Source organism: Oenanthe melanoleuca, chromosome 1A, assembly GCF_029582105.1.
Source record: "Oenanthe melanoleuca isolate GR-GAL-2019-014 chromosome 1A, OMel1.0, whole genome shotgun sequence".
NCBI classification, from domain to species: domain Eukaryota; kingdom Metazoa; phylum Chordata; class Aves; order Passeriformes; family Muscicapidae; genus Oenanthe; species Oenanthe melanoleuca.
This window is the reverse complement of record NC_079334.1, coordinates 14,685,327-14,706,013: the sequence shown is the minus strand read 5'-3', so window position 1 is coordinate 14,706,013 and position 20,687 is coordinate 14,685,327. Positions and strand designations below refer to the sequence as shown.

The window sequence follows — 20,687 nt, the reverse complement described above, 5'->3', positions numbered from 1 at the left end:
GCCTTGCAGCTCTCTCCCACACACATCCTGACAGAAAAAAAAAATAAAAATTGAAAAAAAGGCCACATTGACACTATTCCTAATTTTTCTATATTAAGTTTTAAAACATGCCCATCGGGTTGCTGATACAGTAGAACTAGAAACAATTATTCATTATGTAGTTAGGGGAGGGGGGGAATAGAACCACAAAACACAAATAACAAAGCCAGCAATAGAGTTGTGACAGATGTTTCCCACATAATCTTTGGTAGTGATCCTCTGATGGTTTTGAAAATCTAAAGTGAAATAACCAATAAGTTGAGAAAAATTTCTAACATAGGATATTTTTAAAATCAATCAGAACATAGTAGATAGTACTAAGTAGGTAGTACTAAGTAGATGGTACTAATTTTTACAAAGGTAAAAAATTCTTTTATGGGGAAATTATCAAAAAGAAAACCACTATACAGCTATCCTACATGGTTCAAGATTATATGAAAACCATTTCCTACATCTTTGATAGCAAGCAGCAGTTCTAGAGATTTCTGTTTATCACATTGCAGCAGAGGTGCCTTGAGGGTGAATGCTTTGACTTTTCACCAAACCAGTTGCCAAGAAGATTTCCTTGGCTGGCGCTTCAGACATCGAAAATAAGGTACTTTCTTTCAAAAACTTGGATTTAGGTGTATTAAGAGGAGCGGGTGCCAAAGAGAATGAAACAAAGGCAATAACATAAAATAATGGACAAAGAGGAAGAGCAGAAGGGAGAAGCAAAAGAGATGTAGCAAAAAATATTTGTAATTTCAGCATGTTGGCACATTTCATTAAGCTTAAAGGAAACATTACAGGTTGTCTGTGGTGACAGGGACAGTGCATCATCAAGTAGAGAAATGCAGAGGGCTCTTACTGCAGAATATGTGTCTGGCTGGCGTCCTTTTGTTTGTCAGGTACCTCGTAGTGGGGAGAAATCTTTCCAAGGCCGCTGTCGCTCAGCATCCTCTTCCGAACGACAGGGTTCCACCGATCTGATATCCTAAGGAGAGAAGGAGGAGGAGAAAGGCATGTGTGCTCCACTTTGAAGCTGTCTTGTGCCAATTGGTTCCTAGCAATTTTGAGCCCATAGCAAGTTAAAATAGATTAATTTGCTATGAGTACAATGCTGCTCCTGAAAAGGAATAGAAGCATTTCTGGTCTGTCAAGAGGATGATAAGAAACAGAGACACTTCATGGTCATTCTTAGACACAAAGGGCTTCAGTGGAGTCAGAACTCTAACCATGCAGAGAAGTTTGTAACTCAATCCTTAGATATTCTTGGCAGGATTTAGGGTCAAGTGGTGTGACATGGTTAAAAGGTGCTGAAGTCCACTAGTCCTGCTGTGTGCTCCAGGAAGTCTAATGGACTAGATGTCACACTACTGTCCTCCTGTCATTACCATGGCTGGATTTGTTCCTACCTAATACCCACCCTCTCACATCTCCTAATCCTTCAGCGAAAGGGACCAGAAAGAGATGCCCATCACTAATACAACTGATGAAAATCAGATCCCAGCAGCACTCACCCAGTTGCCTGCTCCACTACCAGGTCAGGCATTCCTGGTGGTGTCCCCACCTGCTGAGACGTTGCCATCTCTGGGTCCAGAATAAAAATCTCATCCTGTGAAATTTCCGTTACAAAGTGCAAATGTTCCTGTTGGAGTGACACAACCAACAAATAATGAATCTGTAGCATCACTGATCTCTCAGAGTACCCAGCTGCCCTAGAATGAGTCAATTGCATGTCAGGTTCTCTGAAGAATATTCAAGGGATTCTGTGTATTTAAGTGTGCACTCATACACACATACACATTAAAATCAATGCCATAGAAGTCACCAATTAATATATCATTGATTTCAAGCTAAACAAGATTCCCCATGAGCTAGCTACACACTCACAGCACCACTTTAAAGGCTGTTACTTGATAACTATGCCATTCTGATGAAATCTGGAGGTCTACCCATAAAGCCAAGGTTTGCATTTTGAAATTAGTACCAAAACCTATGGTCTCTTCTTTGATGATGGTTGACAGGACTTTTCATTGTTTGGGTGTGCTCTTCCAGATCTCCACCACTTTCATATTCTGTTTTCACATCTCCATTACCAAAGCTCTCTTTCTCAATCCTTTGTTTTTGTTTTTGACACTGAAGGCTTATTGTCTTTCAAAAAAAAAACACTGAATGTATGCCTATCTATGTAGGCAAATGGGCAAGAAATTTGTAACTATTTGTGTGCTGGGACCAACACACAGTATTAATTCTTTTACCCACGGAATCACAAGATGAAGGAGTAGGCATTAAAAATTACGGTTAGTACAGTGTCAAATATTAGTGAAATGCAGAATAAGCCAGAGACAAATTGCCAGTTTAATCTGTAGCAGCATCTTCTTCATCCTTGCCTTCACAATGTTAGATTGCAACATCAAACCATTTATTTGACTGTGTGCAAAGAACTCCCATGGTGTCTACATGCAGGCACAGAACATGGGAACTCTGAACTGAAGTCCCAGCTCCTTCTGCTCGAGCTAAATCATTAGCTGCTTTTGCTAAGAAACAGTAACATGTCCATGTGATCCAGAAACAGCTTACACTTGTCTCAGGGGGACCAGATACAAACAACCACAGTGTGAAGTCAACAATTTGAGCTTAATGCTGAGTTACTAATTGGCCTGTTCTGGCTACAAACCAGAAACTCCAAAAGCCCTGTAAAATTTTAGAAAATATATTCAAATTGTCAGATATGTGCCATAGGTCTGAATCCAGCAGAGATACACATAGTTTTGTTCCTTGTGAATATATGATGCATCTCTGTTCATAACTCTCAAATTTTAACATCTTAACTTCAATAGCTATTTCATGGCACACACACACAGAGAGGGGATCGAGACTTCTGGTGCCTAAAAACATCAGTGGAAAGATTAATACAAATACATTGGCACCACACAGACACCTCTAGTAAGTCTTTATATGGAAAACAATTGCAAAAAATTCTGATCTGAATCAGATTGGTAGTAAACAGAATGGCAGATGGCCAGAAGATACAAGACTTCAGTGAAACAATGTGAATTAGATCAACTAAAAAACAGTCCAGAATTTTTTTTCTCTACTTCTCATGAGACATCATGAGTAACATTTTGCAATACACAGGAAGAATGGCAGATAATTCATTTTCATCTGTATTTGATGTAGCTTAATAGAAAAATAAATCTATAGAAACAGAAAACAAATAAGGATTTACCTGAGATCTGTCAATGCGGTAAAAACGATCAGCAGAAGTTGCTGCAAGACAGAGAAACAATAGCAGAAAATAGTCTGAGAAGAACTGCATGGACAAGATGGGCTGCACTAACATCACTGCTTCATAAAACAACCCCTGTGTCAGGGAATTCACAGTGGCTCCACAAGAACATGAGTTAATTCCTTATGTCCATGTGAGTGGTGTGTCTCAGGTCAATACTGTGACCAACATCTTTGTCAGTGGTACCGGCAGAGGGATGGGGAGTGCCCTTGGTGAGTTCCCTGCTCACACCAGCCTTGGAGGAAAGCGATACCAGTCAGGGCCACCTTGACACGCTTGAGAGGTGTGCCATTTTAAACCTCATGGAGTTCAACAAAGTGCAAGGTTCTACACAAGAGCCATGGAAATCCCATGTATGGATAAGTGATTAAGAGCAGCCCTACAGAGTAGGACTTGGGGTTGATGGTTGGTGAAAAATGCAGCATGAGCCAGCTGGGTGCACTTTTAGCCCAGAAAGCAAACCATGTCTTGGGCTTCAGTAAAAAGGAAAGTGGCCAGCACATCAAGGGAAGAGATTCTCAGCCTCTACTCTACTCTTGTGAGACCCTGCCTGGAGAGCTGTGAATGGTTCTGCTGCCCCTAACACAAGAAGGACCTAGAACTGTCAGAGCAAATCCAGAGGAGAGCCAGGAAGTTGATAAGGGAACTGGAGAACCTCCCTTACAAAGTCAGACTGAGAAAGCTGGGGCTGTTCAGCCTGGAGAACAGAAGATTGCATGGAGACTTCAAAGCAACCTTCCAGCATCTGAAGAGGTCTATGGAGAGGTGGACAACAGACTTTTCATCATGAACTGTGGTGACAGGACAAGGAGTAAGGGGTACAAACTGAAGAAAGGGGAAATTCAGGCTGGATCTTAGGAAGAGATCTTACTGGAGGTCTTACTGTGAGAGTGGTGAGATAGTTGAACAGGATGCCCAGGGAACCTGTGAATGCCCCAGCCCTGGCAGTGTTTGAGATCAGGCTGGGTAAGGCATTGAGCAGCCTGGTCTAGTGAGAAGTGTCCCTCCCCATGGCAGGAGGGGTTGGGTCTAGATGACCTTTAAGGTCCCTTCTAACCCTTAACATTCTACAATTCTGTGATTAATTAAACTCTGAATTTAAACATAGTAGTCATGAAAAATATTAACTTGTAAAAAATATTTTAAAATGTATAAAATGGATTTCAGTCCTCTAAGAAGAACTGATTACATTAAAATATGTGACAGAAAAAGCTACTTCGTTCTGCTGAGAGCAAGCATATGCTGAATTTGATGGATCTAATGGGATAATTCAAATTCTGAGTCTAAAGAACAATAATATGCTTGGAAGCTCTTTATAAATCAAATGCTCGGCCACAGATATTGACACTGAATTAGCAATATATTAAAGAAAAATTTATACTACTCATGAAAAACACATGAAAATAGAGGGATTCACTAAATAAAGCACATATTATGAATCTTGTCATAGCCAAATAATTTATATTGCGAAACCCAAAAGTATTTTTCATCTACAGTGTACTTCATCAGATGTGATTTTTTTGTGTCTGCTTTGCATTTATTTGGGTGAGTGAAATCAGGTTGATTCACTCTGCCGTTTTGACACAAGAGCACATTGATGTAACATTGAAGGTTTTGGCACTTCTCAGGAATATCAAACACTGAAGACAAAAAACTAAACACATCTATCTATCCAGCTCCCTCCAAAAACCAAACAGATTCTCACTAAGGCTTTTATCAATGTCCCTCTTGAGAAACAAGGAAGGGTGATTAGAAATTGCTTAGGAGAATTTAGTTTTGTTTTGAGCGTTAAAATTTTAAGTCTCCCCATGCTGAAGCTTTTGTAAAAGCAGATGCCATCCATTCCAGCTGCCAATTCCTGTGCTCTGTAGCCTGATGTAAAGCCCAGATAAGTCATCTGCTTTGACAAAGTCTAGCTCAAATAGAAGTGCAGCTCTCCAGAGCTCTGCAGATCTACAAGGAAAGGGAGGTACCTTTCTGTGACCTAAACACTGCAGTGCCTAAAGACTAGAGTGTCTGCAGAGAAAGCAGGGCGAAGAACTCAGCCTAACCAGCAGCAGTGAATTGTATAACTGGCTGCACTCTGAGCTTGGGCAGTGCATGCAATAAAGTCTGCTCATCACAGAAACAACTCTGATAAACTAAGTTTCTAACTCGCCTCAGAGAAATGCCTCTCTGTGGGATGGAAATAGCTACAGCAGATATTTTGATTGTTAGATGAAGGGCCTGTTTCATTTTTCAGACAGGAAAGGGGGGCACTCAGCTGCTTTTTTACCTGCTCAGTGTAACAAGAAAGAACAGTTACCCCTCTCTAGTAATACACTCAGAACTATCCTACAAAGCACACCAGAGGCAAGCAGCATGCTAGGCACAGGAGAAGGGAGAGGCACTTACCATCTAGGAAGCACCATCTAGGAGAGAGCCTCTGAACAGAAAGCACTCTGGGGAAAGAGCTTTCTTGGTCCTGGATAGAGCATGAAACTTACATTATTAAAAAACCCCAACAAACTGTTTCTTCACTAAAAAGGACTATTTTTTAGACTTTGACTTTTTCATTTTGGGCTACTGACATTGCACAATGTGCAAAATCTATATAACCCAGGAACCAAATGAAATTACTGGGGAAGAATTAAGACCTTTTTCCTGACCTGTACTTCAAATACTCAAGCAGGCTACCTCATGTGTTTTTAGCCCTTACTGGAGAGGCAAATGGGATCAAAAGGGATCTAAGAGAGCAGAGGGTGATCATGGCTCTGCTCCATGCTGCCAGTGCATAGTTAACCAACTTCATAAATCTGCTGCATATAACATTTAAGCACAAATATGTCTACACAGGGCAAAACACAGTAGCATGGGTCTTTGGTGCACACAATTTTTATAGAGACATATTCGATCCTTATTCACATCTTTAGCAGTACCATCAGCACATCTGTAAATGCTGTAAATTCAGGAACATGTTGGCTCGAGATTAAACTTTACTTCTCCTTCAGACAACAGACCACAGAGTAGTATACCAAATCAGGTGGCAGGAAAAGAAAAACAAAAGCAACAGGGAGGATTTTACAGGATACCATAAACCGTATTCTTACGGTATCCAGCCTCTGTGCATCACAGAGAGGGAAACAATGACAGCATAACAGAAAATGAATTATAACTGTACATGGAGAGCAAATAACACATCTCAGAGATTTCATAGAATCAGATTTAAAATACAACTTTGTCTAACGTGCACAAACAGACTTGCGGGATTTTTAGGTTTGATTGTATTGCCACTAGAGTGTTTGTCAGAAAATCAAGCATCTCTGAAATCCACTAGGCTTTCTGGCATTGTTGTATCTACATGCACAAAGCTTTATAGATCTTAATATTTAGTCCACTCTGTATGGAATGGAGGAGACTGCAACACAAAGGAGAAAAAGAAGAAAACATCCAATGGTGTGTACTAAAACACAGTTTATGAGAAGAGGAGAAATGAGCAAAATTCATAGAGTACAAAATGTTGATAAAATGAAGATGGGAATACTGCTGGTAAATGCCAACTAACTCAAGTCATAAATTGAACCTTGTGACATACTCCCTCCAAGACTTCATTACAGTTCAATTACAGAATTAGCTTGCAGAGTCTCAGACCCACGAGAATGTTATTTTGTGAGCATTAAACTCATTAGAGAAGCAAAACAGAATGAGAAAACACTCCAGTATATTTTTTCTCATTTGCACTTGGTTTTGGTAATATTTCTGCTGACTCCCTATGTTTTGAACTGCAGAGGAATTATGCCAGAGAACTGCATGTATGAGACTTAAAAGTACCCATGACACCTTATTAGTGAGGTATGAAGACAGTTCAATCAGCTAAAACACCCTATTCATGTCCTTTATCCCCCTCTTTTTCCCATTTCTGTAATATGTGGAGGGATACCAACAAATATGGAACAAACCTCAAATTAACCTAATGAGACAATTTGCAGAAATGACCCACTGAAAGGAAAAAAAAAAGAATCCTAGACAAATAAGTGCCAAAGACACAACACAGAGGGCTGCATTTGAAATGTAACATCATAAAAAATGACTGGTATGTTAGGGATTTCACACTGCTGTGCACTAGAGAAGATAGGTAGGCAACTAATTTATATACTGCTGTAACTGCAGAGGTTAGAGCCAAGTATGGAGCTGAATTCTGATATTTCATACTCTCTTGTACATCTTCCCATATACACAGATTTAGCTCCTCATTTTACCTCAGGCGGTATCCTACACATGGAGCAGACAGCAGCCACTCAGGTTAATTTAGAATGAATGGAACAGACTCATACCTGCTGGTTTATTAGTCAATTTTCTAGACACTAACACTGTTCTAAAACTGAGTTCCAGGGCAATGATTGATGGAAATATCATGAATATGAATTTAGGATTGGATAGGGAAAGAAAGAAACAAACCATGAACTGATATAAAGAAGGCAACTCAAGGAAAACATGCCAAATTGCATTTTCTTACAGAGTCTGTAGCCAGTGCATCTACAGGCATTCTTGTGAAACTGGAATTCACCCAAGTAATCATTAACCCCCAAAAAATTATTGGCAATTTCACCACAATTGGTTTGTGTAGGTCTCCATGCTAATACCATATAATTTCAGGAGTCAGCAGAGTTAGTCACAGTTTACTTCCTATTCAAGCACTCTTCAATGAATTGTTTTACTGAGAGAAATACACATTCTGGAATGATACTTCCAACTGAAAAGACAAGTTCTGTATTGCATAAATGGTAGAATAAAGCTGCAAAACACAAAGAGACCAATTTTAAGAACTATCCACCTACACTAAAACCTATTGATCTCATGAAGAAAACGCACATGTGCTTAGGATGGACTAAAAAATTACGCTGAAGATTACGCAAAGTAAAAATGAATGACTGTCCTGTACAGAATTATTAAGAGGTTGGGCCTGCTAAAACAACTTTTTTTTTTTTTTTCCTCAGAGACAGACATTATTACAACAGCTATGCAATACAACATGTCATTGTTCAGTTTCTCAGACAGAGAAAAAAGTTGTACTTTTCTCATTTGTCCTACACGACACATTTTCTCATTCACTTCAATATGGAAAACACTGCTATTGCAATATCATTCACATCACCAAGCTCCAGTAATTTCAAAGGTGATTCCATAAAACTAATCCAAGAGAAAGCAGAACTAGCTTCCAATATTTAAAGGTAAATACAATAATCAAATAATTAGAAATTCATCTAACATATGAGTCTTTCACCCAAGAACATATGGGTTAAAATACAAAGAGTGCCATTCCCATTTTTAAGCCTCTTTCTGTTCTGATACTAAAAGAAAAGCTTATCTTACCTGGTAATGAACTCTCTGTGTAGCAGATGTTACTGACTGTAGGTCCTAGCAGGAGAATGAAAGACACAGCAGTGATGAAAAAGATAAAAGCAACAAGAGCTGTTTGTAGTCCTATTATCTGAAGTGGCTGGGAAAACACAAATCATTTTGCAAATATTTTTCACTGGTTTTAAGCATATGAAACAAACTCCACAGAAAATCAAGGAAAGCTCACTCAATGCTTAGATTTGTATGCATTTGATAAAAAAAATAGTTAAAAAAAAAAAAGAGATTATACTAATGTATCTTTATCACGTTAAAAAAAATCTATTTGTTCCAAGACAACTACCTAAATTTACAATATCAGCAACAAAATTAATGCAAATACATCAAAAATCTTTAATACACTTCTGTAAATATTTCCAAGTGATTAATGCACTAAAGAAAACAACGGACAGTTCTCTCTATTTTAGGACAACCTCACTCCAAGAAGGTCATAGCAGAATGATCCTGACATTTAACAGGGTTCAGGTATCTAATTTATTTTAATAAGATTTTGTCAAATAGTTATAGCACATGACATAGTCTAATAAAAATTTTGTCAAATAGTTATAGTACATGACATAGTCTACTAAAGAGCCTGGCCTGAAGACCATTGTCCTCCAGCAGCATGCAAACCTTGGCATCTCTACTCCCAGCAAATGGGACTGAGCCAAATCAAGCACACATACACAAAAACTAATACAAACCCTACAAAAGGTTGGAGAAACACAGTTCCTCCACAACCACTGTGGGTAGGTAATTCAACCAAAATATCTAGCTGTGCTTCCTTCAGGGGTTGTATCTAAAACTGCCTGAACTCAGTGTGAGATCACATTTCCAATATGATGAGATGATCATCATTATTATTTCACTGTAATTTTCTGCACTGGATACTTCAAATATGTACCACCTTACAATGTGGTTTTAGGTCTGATAATAATAGCCACACCCCAGGTCTGAATGTCCAAAATTGCATTTGATGAAGGGAATTCTGGCTGAAATGCAAAGAAGTGAAAGCCTAAAGTGAGATACTAAGTTTCATATTCAGACTGCAAGTGTGGAGTTCCAAAATCTATGGGAAGTCAATGGCTCCCAAAGAGTTCAACGGAAGGGGTGAGGTTCATAGTTCCTACATAAATTAGACTAACAAGTTATAATTTTTTATAAATATTAATATATAAATTATTTATAAATGTAATGTAATCAGACTTGTAAATGTTATTGAAAGCTATCACCAAGAGATTGAAACACATTAATGAAAATCCATTAGTTTATTACTGAAGGGATTCACACTTCAGATGATTCAGGTAATGAGGCATTTGGAGTCTGCATTTCCGGTGTATTATAGAATGGATTCTCATGAGGCAAGGTGTTAGAGAATAAAAGCGAACCTATTGTTAGCTGCATAAACACCCATTTCTGTGTCTTTGAAAATATCTAGTCGGTATTTGCTGTCTTTAGTGGTGTCTCAGTAATCTCCATGGAGTAATCTCCACGACAATATTACAGAACGATTTTTGCATAATTAGACCTACTCAAACAACACAGTGTTTATCCTTGCCTAACACACTTTCTAAACCATAATTTATGTAATTTCAGCAAAGTACATGGAAAGTCCTACCATTCTGTTATAAATCAAGGAGAAGTAAACACACCCATTCACTTCAATTCTTTTATAATATAAAAGGAATCAGTATGATTTTTAATTTCCTGTTTAGGGGATATTTTTCAGTACTTTCATTGTCACATCTTAATTCTAGAATTTTGGTTTCAATGGTAGGCAAATTGAAATACTCTTGATACATGGTTGTTTCAATTATTTGGCCCCTGCACTCAGAACTGAAAGAAGCATAGAATAGGTTTGCAAATGATACCTGAATTCACAAAAGTCTCACCTCTTGTAGACGATCAATGTACATACGACAAGTCTCCAAGTCACAATCTCCTCGTACAACTATGATTCCTAATGGAATGGCTGAAAAAATGAGAAAAAAAAGAAAAACCTCTTTAACTGAAGTCTCTTGGACTGTAACAGACTTGCAATGGTTTTCCAGCTCTATGTTTTTTAATATCCTCATGAAAGTTTCATTAAAGGGGCTAAAACATATCCAGTTAAACTGTGTACTTCATTTTCAGATCTGAACATCAAATATTATCTTTAAAACAAAGGAGCATACCCCAAAGCAAGATTTATGGGGGGCACCCTTATACCTTGAAATAAGAGAGGTGTTTCTCAGAACTCAAAGTCTACAGATTTAAAGCAATAGAAAACACTGGTGATTTCAGGGAAAACTATCCAATGCTAAGTTGTCTTGAAGTAAGGCTGCTTTTAAATCAAAACAGGTATTATTCCGTCTACACACAGAATTCACATATTTTCTTATTTAGTCAGACAGAAAAAACTTTTTTAAAAGATAATTCATGAAAATACAGCAAAACCTTTTAGGTTAGGGCAAATTTTTAATAACAGGAGATTGAGGTTCCCACATTCATTCTGTTCTTCCCACCAAAATTAGTCCAAAACAAATTCATAAAAAGAAAAATAAATAATAAAGAATACAATAAAAGAGAAAAAAGTGAGTCCACAAGAAAGGCACCAAGAGACCTACCTACTAAGATCTCATTAAATAAAAAGAAAACATATGAATATTCTTGAGTACCTAATTTTTTTCTCCTTGAAGGGTCTTTAATCAAACAATGGCCAAAAAATTTATGGGAGCAGTGGGAAACATATTTAAATCTTCATATGAAATATTCCAGAAGTAGAACAGAGTATCAATTCATAAAACATTTTGATAACTGGATAACAAGCAGCAACATAAAATCACCAAGTTTTCTGAGATAAACAGAAAACACAGTTGTGCTGCAATCCTTCCTGCTGTTGAAAAGAAGTTGATTAAGAGGGAGAGATATTTAAATACTGACAAGTTCTTCATTCTGATAAAAGAACAAGACAGTGCTAAAAGATATTGGAGAAGAGAGCTCCCATTTTTCTGGTCCACTGAGGCTTGAAGCACAAAGAGGAGTTCAGTGATTTCCAGGAAGAAGAGCTGGAAAGCACCTACTGCACTCAAGATCACTGTGGACCTCAGAGTCCAGCACAGGCTCAACAATGCTGCCAGAATTGGCTTGGAAAGCAAACTGAACAGCAGAAGAGCTATGAATCCAGGAAAACTGGAGTCAGGGGGGGAAAAAAAAACATAAAGAAAGAATAGGCGGGAAGGAAGAGGTCACACATCTCCTGAAATAACACTGACATCCAATAGTGACCCTGCACATTTTCAGAAGGGCCAAGTGGAAACAGAGACCTCCCAGATTCTTTCACTACAGAACAGAGACTGAGAGACAAGTGAGTGGAAGGATAGTCACAAACAGGGCTTGCTTCATGCACTCCAGTGCTCTGGGTTACAGACTGATTCTCTATGCTTATTTATTATTGCTTAACCTGCCTTGGCAGGGGCCCCTTAAGCTCTTTGCAGAGAGTTCTTAATAGCTATCTAGTTTCAATTGAGCAGATCCCTTTACATCCCTTACTGAAAGAAGTGTTTTTGAACTCATTTATAGCACTAAAAACTAAATTGTAGCAGACATGGCTACACCTCCAACAGCTACAGAGCACTAGGGAGTTACAGCACTGTTTCACAGATTGTCACCACAGATTTTTTTCTCTCTTCTATCCACTTAATGGGGATTAAAGCTTTGACCTGACAAAACAACACAGATAACAGAATTGGAATCCTTAACTATCACCATTCCTGACAAACCAAAAGAGAAGGACCTTAAAAAATTTTGTAATTCTTAAGAAATCCACCAAAATTCTTAAAAAGAAAAAACTATCACGAACTAGATATCTTAGTGATGACACTTCATGAGTCTCATCTAATGATTGAAGAAGTAGTGATTCACAGCTGTAATTAAATTATCTCAAGGTGGTTCTTAGCAGTCAAAGAACAGTTCTGAAACTCTGGGCTGTGTGACTTTGTTCTTAAAAAGAAAAGTGCTGCCTTAAGTGTTTGGAAATTGTGAATTAGCATGATCTATGGTTCTTGGGGTCAATGGCTAGCTAAGGGGTAATGTGTGGGGTGAGTCTCTAGTGGTTCCATTCCATATGGTTCATGGCCTTTAAAAACCTTTAAAGTCATTACTGGATAACACTACAGTATATGCTAAAATGTTGCTTTCCAATTTTTGCTGTTGTTGTTTGGTTGTTGTTTGGTTGGTTCCTTTTGCAAGACTCACTTGGCTTTCAGCAAGGAAAATGTTCACAGCCCTCATTTTTATCATAAACAGCAAGAAGCAACCAAAATCCACCACGCAGTCAAGACTTGCAAAGTGCTTCACAATAGTTGCTAATCTAAACCAAAAGCAAATGCTTAGTGATTGATAATGGGATAGAAACTGTGGGGTTGCTGCCCATTCTACAAATAGTGCAATACTCTTCAATAGAGGCAAAATGAGTTAATTTATGATAAATCAATTAAAGGCCAAGTCAACGTGCATTGTGGGCACTTTTATCCAGGACTAAAGTAGCCTGTGCATTTGCCATGTGGATAAGGATGTGGACAGTACAGAACTGTGCTGTGGAACACAGGGATTACTGGATATGCCAGGAGAGAGGTGGGACTGCAAACACATCAAGAGCACGGGCACTACAAAACTATTTTCCATGTACCCACACACTGTCCACTCCTGTGAATATATGGATAAACCCACACACGTGAATATGCCAAAAATAAGGGATGGTCTCAGATCATGAGCAAAGCCACAGCACTCAAGTGCCAGATACTTTTCTCCTGAGGCATCTGCTCTTCTGGACACTTTCTTCCATCTCTAGTTCCTTTGTGATCCCTGAATGATGAAAAAGGATTTTGTCCAGGCAGCTGTGATGAGCAGCAGTGCAAGAACCCCAGGAAATGAGGCAGGCAGACAGTTGGTTCATAATCTGAACCAGTACTGCAGAAAGGTTTTTGTTCCTAGCAACACTAGGAACAACCAAACAACCAAAGCTAAGGATCAGCAGGAAGAGGGTTGGCTAGATGCAGCAGTATGGCCAGCATGGTGTTCTAATAAACTGCAAGATTAGGACTGATTTCCTCAGTCCTCATGAAATTAGCTATGGAATTCATAAACAACAAACAAATTTTCCACCTGTTAAGCGCTCATTATGCTGAATACCTAGAGCTAATGAACTCTTTAATAGTATTGAGGACACAAATGAAGGAAGCCCAAATATACTTACATATATTATAAAACCCAATTAACTTCCCTGTTTACTGTTATGAAAGGATTCAATTTGTGATCTTAATACCATGATTAACCCACTCAAACCCCAAACAAAACAGCCTTGAGACAGAATATTACAGTAGATGTGAATGCCAGGAAAACTAGTTCCAATTCTGACATACCTCAGGAGACTGGGGAAATTACACGTTGGACTGTAAATGTTAAATGTAACAAATAAAGGGCCCTCACTACTGAATATGTTATAAGATTGCCATTTTCCTGAGGGGCTTCCACTGATATTAAGAATATGAAGGATGAAGAAAATTCATGGTAGAGAATTATAAAATATTCAGATATTTACCTTAAGAGGTTTGGCTTTTGCCACTATGGTTTTAATAAAACTGAGTTTGTACAAAAGGATTTTCTTACCACACAAACCTAAGCCATGTGTCTCTTCAGATCCCTTCTGCTTATTACACTGAGAACTTCCAATTCTCCCTAGTTCATTGGTTACTAGTTTTTTTAGCCTGTTGGGGAAGGTAAAACAGGAACGCCTTAGTTACTAAATAACCATGAAACAATAGGATGGCCCGCTGAAGCTAATCCTCTCTTGATTAAACAATGCACTTGGCCAGAGGTCACAAAAGACTTGCCAGGGTCCAAAGATTAGATCTTAGAGTTTGGATGTAACACATTATGCTAATATAAGGATTCCTATAGGCTGCATGTAAATGCTATAGAATTTGTATATTGTATTACATTGGTTAATAGAAATCAGAATATTCATCATGGAAAAAGATTTATTGTGTTGTAGACAGGAAATCGGTCCTCTTTCTTTTACTCTCTCTTTACTCTCCTTTTTACTCTCTCCCTTTACCCTCCCTCTTCTCTCTCTCTCTCTCCCCCCTTCATCTCTTTAACTTGCTCTGTTGTGCCAGGCAGCTCCTAGCAGGCCCTTTTATAATAAACTGCAACTGTAGCCATTAGCTTTAACAGAGTGTTTGAATCTTGTCCTACACTGTCCACCCTGATACAAAGAATCCAGGAGTCTCCCGCATTAGCCCACTTTCAAAATCCCCACAAAAAGAGGTAAAACACAGTGGAAGTTATCAAATTAAACCAGATCATGTTTGAAAAGGAAGTCATCCCCTCCAGTCTCTCAGTGATTTCCCCAATACCCTGCCAAAAGAGAAAAGGCTGCCCAAGACAAAGGAAGAGAGAACCTGTGCCAAACACCACACAAAAAAGGAAAAGATTATAGAAAATAATTTGAAGAGCTGGGAATTGAAACTGGCTGGGAATGGATATTGGGACTAAGAGCTGGCAGCAGAGATCTGGATAAACAAATAAGTATTTGGGGTAAAGGAAAAGAACAGGAACCTGAGCTGTGAGGTCTACAGAGACAAACTAAGACAGGCAGGAAGGATGTGTGTGGGATGAGTTGCCCAAAGGGAGTAACCAGGACTGAAAAAGTAAGAGGAAATCAAATCAGAAAAGAACTAAGAAAACACACAAGTAGAATATGGACAGAAAAACATCCCAGAAAGGCCTGCATGAGAAAAAGAAAAAAAACTACAGTGTGATTTCCTGGAAAGTTTGAAAAGGAACTTGATATTCTTGCTTCTCCCCACTTCTCTAAGGCAAAAATATAAATTTGTACCTATTTGAAATATGGCCCACCTCTTCTAGTTTAAAGAAGATGACAAACTTAACATGACAATTTCCCACTATTCAAAAGGCAGAGAACTGTACTGAATATGTCCTATGAGGTGTCAGGACAAAGTAGATTTAGATTAGATATTAGGAAGAAATTATCTACAATGAGAGTGGCAAGACACTGGAATGGGTTTCCCAGAGAAGTGGTAGATCCCTGGGAGAGTTCAAGGTCAGGGACTTTGAGCAGCCTGCTCTAGTGGAAGAGGTCCCTGCCCATAACCATGGGTTTTTTAGATTATTTTTAAAGATTCCTTCCGTAGCTGGCCGGAGCTAAGGTGGTTCTAGCTCCCGGCTACTACGGGAGACTGGATAGCTCCGAGAGCTCCCGAGGCAGAGTACCAGCTACAAGCTAGTAAGGGACAGAGACTCCGGGAATTACTGCAGAGGTTCCGAAGGCAGTTTATTTCTCCGAAGGGTTTCCACTAGCAAATCCAGTTACATAGCATAGCAAGGGATCTTTATAGGTTTCAAAGGAATTGAAATTCTAATCAGTAAAATTATGAGTTGAGAAACTATCCAATTACTTTAAGATTCTAGGTAAGAAAAAGACCAATCATCTAGTAAAGTTAAAAACCAACAGAAATCCTAAATGATAACAGGGGTTTTGGCAGGGGAGGGGGGGCATCTCTCATGAAAGGTTCCATTGTCTCAGGGCACAAAATCCCAAGGGCATTTTTCAGGCACCATTGTATCATCCACATCTTCCCACTCAAATCATTCTATGATTCTATAACTCCATGATATGAAGCTTCAATTACTTCAGTTTACTCCTTTCCCCAACCTCAGGCAATAATGATTTCCAGTATTTAACTCACTACCGACTTCTAATCCTCTGGCTTTTACTTTGCTAGGAGGCCGTAAGCAATCCATTCAACCTCTCTCAGTTTCAGGTCTTATGAAATCACTGTGATGAAGAAATGCCTAAATTAATGTGCACACAACACATACTAACAAAGTTGTTAGAGCAAGGCACTGACTTCTAAACAGAGTGAAGGTAATGTTGTCTCTTACAGAGCTTCTACCATGTGCCCAAAGAGCACATCTGACAAATAAATGCCCATTGGTCCATCCTTTACAGGATGAAGGAGAAAGTTTGTAGCTGCACAGCCTGCCTCATCTAAATCCATCCAGCTCAAAGTTGCTTCCCAATATAAGCACATTTCCTTCGTGGCTCATTAGGAAGTCTTCTGCTCCCTGATGAGTTTTATATTACATAATCAGGATATAAATACCAAGTCCTAAGTGTTGACCCCTTCTTTCTTAGCTAGTTGTTCAAAATCACATGAGCTAGTCCCCAAATTAGCTTCACCTGTGCTATCCCTAAGTTTTAGAGAGTCAGAATGCTTTTGATAGATGAAGGCTTCTAAGTGCATTTCTAGTATGAGCAAGCTACAGTATAACTGTTGTGATGTACACATCACAACAACTCACAAGCTAGTCACTCTGTGTGCCCCCATGTGTCTGATAAGAGCACCTAGGATGACCCCAAAACCTTCAGGTAACCCACAGATATTGGAGGCACATACATTACAGACATTTAGCTACAGATAATCAAAGAGACAAAAATGAGAGATTAAGATCCCAACATGGATCATGCATGCACACACAGCAAGGAGGCTGCACAGAAAAAGATTGTTAGGTTACAGACAGTCCAATCACTATATACATGAAACTAAATTTTCTCTCAAAACTTCTTTTGAGTCTAGTGTGCAATTTTATTCTAGAGGACATAAGCAGCAGCTGCCTCTATGTAAAAGAAAGTGTGGGAAACTCAGAGCTACTACAGGGCTGAGAGTTAGTTCTGATACTGTTATCATTGCAATTGGGTATGATTCCTCCTTCATCTCAGTGGTACTGAGGAAGCTACGACTATTCTCCATGGCTAGGGCATACACAACAAGTTAAGGGCAGTAAGGACTGACATACCCTATTAAAAATCCCGTAACTGTTCTGTTACTGCTTATTTTTTTATGGTGAAATGGTGTTGCTAGGAAGAACTTTGAAACACTGAAGATCACTAGGTCACTAGCTATCTTATATTTAGTTTGTCTGTTGTTTTTTTTTTAACATAATTAGTTTCTGCATATGCCTCCACTGCCAGGAAATTCTTTATATTGGAAAGGAGAAAATAGGGTGTCACACAGAAAGATTTTGCAGTCTTAAAAATAACTAAATTGTTCACCCACAGTGCTGCTTTGGACCACACATTCCTGCTATAACAGGAAGCCAGAGAGAGTGCATACAAGATAAGAAGGCAACAGAGGCAGAATTAAATTCTGTCCATCTAGAAACATCAGTCTAGCTCATTTCTTGAATAAGATAATCTTATTTATGGGCATTGTAATGTACAACTCTCATATTGGCCAGAGATGGTGAAGCTTGTGGCTACGGTGACAAGTGCTCAGGACAGGAATAAGGAAGTGTTAGAAAAGACAGCTACATTTTCAGTGAAAAATATTACAACATTACTAAAATGCCAACATATATCCATTTCTTAAAATGCTGCATGGAAGCATTCATCCCTCCTCACTGAAGGATCAATAAGCATCCTCTACACCATCATTAATCATCTCCCACAAAATAATACTGAGATGCTGACAGGAGAAAAGAAGGAGCAAGGGAAAGGAAGAAAGGGACAATTCAGAAACAGCATCTTGGTTAAATGCCAGCTGCATTGACAAGAAAAGTAGAAAACAACAGAAGGAGAGTGAGCTAAGGACAGTCATGCCCTTCAAAGGACAAAATGGCATTCTTTAATTGCTCTGGAGGCTTTCAAAAAGAGATGTCTACCTCCAGCAGAGTGAAGATGAATCTTCATGGAACAGTTTTTGTCATGAGCTCCTCTAATTCAGGAAGTGCAATCTTAGCTGAAATAGTTGATAGATTCAAATCAGTATTTCAAGCAAACAAGGGGATTAATGTATTTACTGTGAGTTAAAATGATCCAGATTATTACATTGAGGTCAGAGTTTTCAAAACAGTATTATGAAGAATGTAACAAGCAAAAACCATAATAGGTTCTCTGATATTTTTGCTTCAGGGAAAATTGCTTATTAACTGGCTTCCTTTCTCTGTTCAGATTGCTGTGAGATTCTGCCTTGTTCTCAAATTATTTAGGCAGGTCAAAGTGTTTTTAATCCTTGCAGATGGAGAATATATATTAAGTGTAGCATTCTGGATTCTGTTGTAGGTATTCTGCCAAATCCTGAACTAGTACATAGACTTGGTCTCCTGCAAGCATCTAGAGAGACATTCATACACACAAGAGCTACAGTCCTACTGAAGGAAACCAGCACCTCTTCAGTAAAAACTCCCCAGTAAAAGAGGCATTTAAAGTTATATAGGCTTATGACCACCAGTGTATAGTGCAAGTCACATGCCCTCTCACAGGATATTCCTACTACAAAGGTTAAGGTGAAGTATCTTTTCTGGTTTCTTTTAGGATAATGGGGTATTTGCTTTCTCTTATTCTTAAAATATTAACAGCAATGCACAAGCATTACTGGGACAGTTAAAAGAGGACTGGTAGGAAAAACAATTTGATGAAAAAAAATATCTGGGGAGAAGTCCAGTCCAACTATGTTATATTATCAAGATGGACATGCATTAACTTCAAAGAGAGAAAAGGTTTTTATTATAAATGACCCACCAATATCCAAAAGCAATTTTTTTTACTCTTGATGAACAAACATCTGATTTTTGAATGATAACCTCTTAAGCACACTCCTAGTAAGTGATCAAATCCATACAAAACCTGAAACTGAGAGGTTAGATGAGTTACTGGCATTTTCTTATGATGTTAGCATTATGAATTTTGGCAGGTGACAAATAACATATATACACAATTTCCACTGCACTGACAATAGTGTAAGAAGTTGTATATTTTATGTCAGAACATGCAATGGCTCCTAAGTACAAACTACATGCTAACTACAGACACAAAATTTACATCCACAGTAAGGATGGATGAGGATAGTTCTCCTCAGATGGGAAATCCTCAAATGAACCAAGTTGCTTCTAACAGTTGTTTCTGTTGGGGAGTTGTGTGTTCAATGCGGCCTGAAATCTACTCAATGTCAAACTCTGAATTTAAACTTGAAGTAAGCTCTCCTCCAGTGAGGAATAATCTTGATCCTGTTAAAATTCTTCTCAGTCCAGTGAAGAAGGTTTTGATTGCTTTAAATATAATCAAAATCCACTAACTTCAGTTAAGGCTGTCAAGACCTATATTAAAATTTAAGTCATTTCAATTCTTTTCTTGTAAGGAGAGATGGTAGATTGAGGAGACGTGGGACTAAAAGAGTGAAATGGAAACAATTTAACTATCTTCCAACAATAAGATAAGCAAACCAATTAAAAGGATTGTCATCCTGTAATTACCAGAGCACTCTGTATTGCAGAGAACTGAAGCTCTGTTGCACAACAGTCATGCTTGTAATTTAATATGAATAATGAGCCAGATGCACAATAAGACTATGAAACCGTTATCACGAGCAGCCCTGTCTGTCATTGATTAATGATTCTGTGTCACCAAGGAAAGGAATTCCATTTTTAAGTTCAGATTGTCATCATTAATGTTGCCAAAGCAACCACTGTCTTCTTTGGCTTATCCCTAAACATGGTAATTAAGCCACTACATGAGGAAAAAAACCAGCGATTATTCTCTGAAATGGAAAACAGAAGGCTGGTAAGGAATAAGAGTCTGGCTAACTCAGATTTGTTCCCCAAGATAAATGTACCTGTGCAAGAACCATGCTCCAGGTCAATGCACATTCTCAATATCAAATATATCATGGTCTTCCACTCAGTTTGCTAATCATAAAATCTGGTACAGTTTCATATCCTAGAAACCCAGCAGAATCAACAGACAGACATGAATAAAAAATACCCTGTGTGAAAAACACTTATTTTACAGTAAATATAATCAGAGGGCAGAAACACAGTTAAATAAGAAAGCAGGTGGAATCCCTATACATGATCTTTATAGAGGAGACACATTTGCACATACGCACATATAGATGAGCATACTCTCTACATTACTCATCCAAAAATGTATGCTTGACTC

At 38.4% G+C, this 20,687-nt stretch overlaps 1 protein-coding gene across 1 annotated transcript in view; it reads right to left on the bottom strand.

Annotated features, from left to right (window-relative positions):
- DGKI (diacylglycerol kinase iota) overlaps positions 1 to 20,687 on the bottom strand; it is a 216,248-nt gene that overhangs the window by 44,942 nt on the left and 150,619 nt on the right. The window contains exons 22-27 of the mRNA XM_056482414.1: positions 10,579 to 10,658; positions 8,663 to 8,707; positions 5,705 to 5,774; positions 3,251 to 3,291; positions 1,539 to 1,666; positions 887 to 1,012 (exon numbers count right to left, since the gene is read on the bottom strand). Of these exons, the coding sequence (XP_056338389.1) occupies positions 887 to 1,012; positions 1,539 to 1,666; positions 3,251 to 3,291; positions 5,705 to 5,774; positions 8,663 to 8,707; positions 10,579 to 10,658 (490 nt within the window). The remainder of the gene's footprint in view (positions 1 to 886; positions 1,013 to 1,538; positions 1,667 to 3,250; positions 3,292 to 5,704; positions 5,775 to 8,662; positions 8,708 to 10,578; positions 10,659 to 20,687) is intronic.